The 4227-nt window shown below is 29.5% G+C and overlaps 2 protein-coding genes across 2 annotated transcripts in view; one reads left to right on the top strand and one right to left on the bottom strand.

Annotated features, from left to right (window-relative positions):
* LOC106102816 overlaps positions 1-269 on the top strand; it is a 24759-nt gene extending 24490 nt beyond the window's left edge. The window contains exon 12 of the mRNA XM_013282401.1: positions 206-269. Coding sequence (XP_013137855.1) covers positions 206-269 — 64 coding nt within the window. The remainder of the gene's footprint in view (positions 1-205) is intronic.
* A 3943-nt stretch (positions 270-4212) lies between these two features.
* The window catches only part of LOC106102815 (uncharacterized WD repeat-containing protein alr3466-like), a 7619-nt gene continuing 7604 nt past the window's right edge, over positions 4213-4227 (bottom strand). The window contains exon 11 of the mRNA XM_013282400.1: positions 4213-4222. Coding sequence (XP_013137854.1) covers positions 4213-4222 — 10 coding nt within the window. The remainder of the gene's footprint in view (positions 4223-4227) is intronic.

Here is a 4227-nt window from a genome sequence, read left to right as displayed (position 1 = left end):
GGCAACACTGGGAGTGGCAATAAGTGAATTAATGTATTTTTGTATATTTGAACAATTCATTCATTTTGGAATAAAGTAACTCATTGGACCAATTGGGTCGTCCCAAACACTCCTCTGTCTCTTTATGGTTTTAGTGTAGGTTTCTCATATTAAATCTACACTATAGAGAAATATAATGTGACTGATAATAATAATTTATTTTCAGGACATATGATGCGGAGAAGGAATTTGAAGAGATGCGTAAGAAGGGTTTATTCCAATCCTGCTAATTTATTGAACTATGTTGTAGTATTATTATTTGCTGTGAATAATGTAATTTAAAAATAAAAATTTGATTTACTTTGATTGTTTCATTTCATGCAATGTGCAATTAAAAATTATCTAATTTTGCTTTCATCATCATCATCTCTACTGCTTTACCCTACTCCCGTAGGTTTTCGTCCTCCAATGCACTCTATCATCCGTCATCTGTCATTCTTGATCATGTCACCTTTCACGCAATACATCTATCTCTTTCTAGGTCTACCTCTACAGGTGTACCTCCACATTCATAACTAATGTCCTTCTTGTTACATGCGATTCATCCCTTCTCATAACATGCCCATACCACTCTAGCTTTCTACTTCTTTTTTTCTTAACCACTGGGACTACTCTCAAACTTCCTCTAATATACCCATTTCTGTGTGATTCTGAGTGCGCTACTAAAAATATTAGTCTGATGGATGTTTGTTACGAGATAATTTCAAAAGTACTGACCGAATTTTTATGGCTTTTGGAACATAGTCAAGTTAACTAGGAAGTCAAGAAATCTATAGGTTATTTTTAGTTATTTCGTAATTTTACATGGACAAAGTCGCAATCGACAGCTAGTACCTAGTAAAATAAGTAACTTCAGAATAGATTTCAAAAATTCTTTCACCGTTAACTGTTGTTGAGTAACGAAGGCTACCTTTTTCATTATTTCCGCTGCGGTCAGTCGCGAGCAAAAGCTAATTAAAAATAAGTTGGCGATTGAAATAAAACAACAGTGTAGTTACGATAATTTTAATCAGGACATCAATACGGCAGCCAGAATACACAAATTAATTTAAACAGTGGGTCTCTAACGGCCGAATGTTGGAAGAAATCTTAAACACTGCCACTTACAATCTGACAGACTTCCAAATCTTAATTAAATCGGAGTTTAAGCGCTGTTAACGCAGTATTCGGCCATATGACATTTGTCTCTGTTTTTTCACAGCAAATGAAAGAGATGGCTAATTACAAACGTCAGTTGAAACCCACTTTAACAATTTTAATTTGATACAATTTTAGTTTACATTTTAATTGATTTTCAAAATTTTCTACATAATAAATAGTACTTATATTAAATGATTATCAAGGACCAGCCTGTTACTATTACTAATATATCGAATTACATTTTAATAAGTAAAAATATATTTTATATATAACTGTCGACAGATAATTTGCATATTTTAAAAATACTTTTTACTTATTAAAATCATATCGAAGTTTTATCCTACATTAATAAGAGTAGTCACGTGGTACAGAATAGCGCGAACATGTCGCATTTAATTATTTTTTAAATACTCTAGTGTCACCGTGGGTTTTTTAAATTGGCAAAAAAATCAAAACATTCCTATCTCAGCTTTTCCAGAGATAATGAAAGAGACAAAATGTGTTTTAACCCACGGTTAAAAATTAGTTTATTAGTTTTAAAATACACGGAAAATCAGTTCAATTATTGAATAACAAAATCCTATATTTATATCCTGATTGTGCACAAGTTTTTTTTTATAAATTAATCACAAATATGTGCGTGTTCAAAAATCAGTTATTGTAACTTACAAAAATCACATAAAAACGAAGGCAGTGAGAAATAGAAAGGGATAGAACTATATTATTTTTAATTTTAACACTTTATTAGATATATAGTAAATTACATATACTTTAAATTGGATATGGCAGTATTAGTTATGTTCAGCTTTGACTTTGTAACATAATAAAAATTGATTTTTTTTTAAATATGATGATTGTATAGTCCAACAAGGATAAAGTCTAGCCTGGTGTGGCGCGGTTACCGCTTGGTTCTTTCAAAAAAAATATGTAACTACATGGACACAGAAAATGGCAATTGGGCGCTAGTGAGCTATCATAATTTAGTTTCACTTTTGTCCACCGAGGAATCAGATATTTTATACTTTTGAAATGGCTAAATTATAAGCGTTACTTATCTTTGAATTTAAATAAAATAAAACTAAGGGTGTATTCCAGACGTTTTATGGTTAAAAATGGTACATTTAAAAAGGGAAGGAAGTATTATAAGAGTTTTTCCTAAAATATCAAAACTTCCAAGCCCTTTATATTGAAATGATCAAATAAAGTGTTTATAAAATACAATATTTATAACCGTAAAGACTTAACAAACTTAATGACTGACGAACCAGCGTCATTATCTTATAATAGAGAGGATTTGTATTTCACTGCTAAAGCTTTTATATAAACTGTTATCGGTTAGTCCAGAAAATATATTAAAAACACAAAAAAACAAGACCTACAATACTATTTTGATGATAACTAGATGGCGCTAGTGGGCTTTCATAATATACTTATGCCCACCGAATAAAATATCTTTGTTGGACATGTCTTTAGTTTTCTAATTATTTTAAAACGATAACATGAGTTTTTTTTATAATGCTTTGGCAGTGAAATTTCAAAATTTTACATACATTTTTATTTAACTGTAACTGACTGAAAAATATTGTACATTGACTATCAAATATTTTGGTTAAACTTGTTCATAGCTTAGGATATTTTATTTATGTGCATAATAATTTTGTTACGTTCAAAAGAGAAAGATTGTTATCATTAATATTAAATGCTATAGATATATTTTTATCGCTATTTAAAAAAAAATATAGATTCCAAATTTAAAACAAAACCATAGACAAAATTAGTTTTAAATGGACAAAAGCTCTTTGACGTAGAGCCAGTGCTTTTAAAATTATATTTTAATTAAATTATAGCAATTTTTAAATACTACTCGTGCACGGTAACATGAGACGAATGACGTCACACGAGTTCTTGAAAACTCATAGCCAATATGAAGTAAGATAATGTATAATTTATAATTTCTGAACTGAATATTTTCTTATATGACTAAATCTTGTTATTTCTATAAACATCAACATTACAAGTAGGGAAATTCACTAAATATAATTATTATAATAATGTAATTAATAAGCGTAATAGATCAAAAACATTAATTGTTTTTTTTTTGTTCATAAAAGATCGAACATTTTCTTACTCTTCGAAGTTTCATGTCTGTTATAATATTTATAAGAATATTAATACATCGTTTTTTGACACTAAGCTAAAAATAAAAATAAGAGATTACATATGTATGACAAAAATCAGATTTTTAGTTATTGGGCTATTAATAAAAAAATCCATACAAACAACGTGTAGTTCAAAATTAACTCACATCTTGTAATTAAAAAGCAAATCTCGATGTTTTAATAAACTTACAGATTCATCATCATAGTATACACAGTAATGTTAAATTATAATTGGAATACTCTTAAAAAAAACAATTAAAAACCACCGGTCACAGTTATTGAGGTTTCGGCACCGATTTTACTGGAACTGACATAACAAATGTAGTCCAGTGAACAATATTTTTTTACAAAGAATAAACTATAGGTAAATAAAATTACACGTAGTTCACACTTTGCTTATTACATTAGGATAATAGTGTAGTCAAAGCATGTATAAATTGGTATTTAATGTTCAAATGATACTATTTGAATACCAGTCCAGTTATAGCGCACTACTGTTCTACTGTACTGGCCAAATGTGAACTACGTATTATGCAATTTTCCAGGTATAGAATGCTCTCAAACTGTATTGTCAAAGTGTGTACTACGAGTTAGATGTACTCGAAAGTTCTTTCCCGTTATACTAATAGAATAAAGAAATATTTGTATTTTTGTATGTATTAAAATAACTCAAAAGTTACTGGGCATATTTCAAAAATTCTTGCACTATTAACACGCTCACTGTGTAACAGGCTGATTTCGGCCCGACGTGGTACTTAAGCTGATGCGGACGGAAAAAAAATATACCTCTCGCTAGTGGGAAACGATTATCATAGGTGTATACATTTGTTTCCATAAAATTATAGCAATTTAATCTATGCTAGTGCTGGTCGGTCTAAAACGACCTGCC

Source organism: Papilio polytes, unplaced genomic scaffold, assembly GCF_000836215.1.
Source record: "Papilio polytes unplaced genomic scaffold, Ppol_1.0 DF823901.1, whole genome shotgun sequence".
Lineage (NCBI taxonomy): Eukaryota > Metazoa > Arthropoda > Insecta > Lepidoptera > Papilionidae > Papilio > Papilio polytes.
The sequence above is the reverse complement of the archived record's forward strand: the minus strand, read 5'-3'. Positions and strand labels throughout refer to the sequence as shown.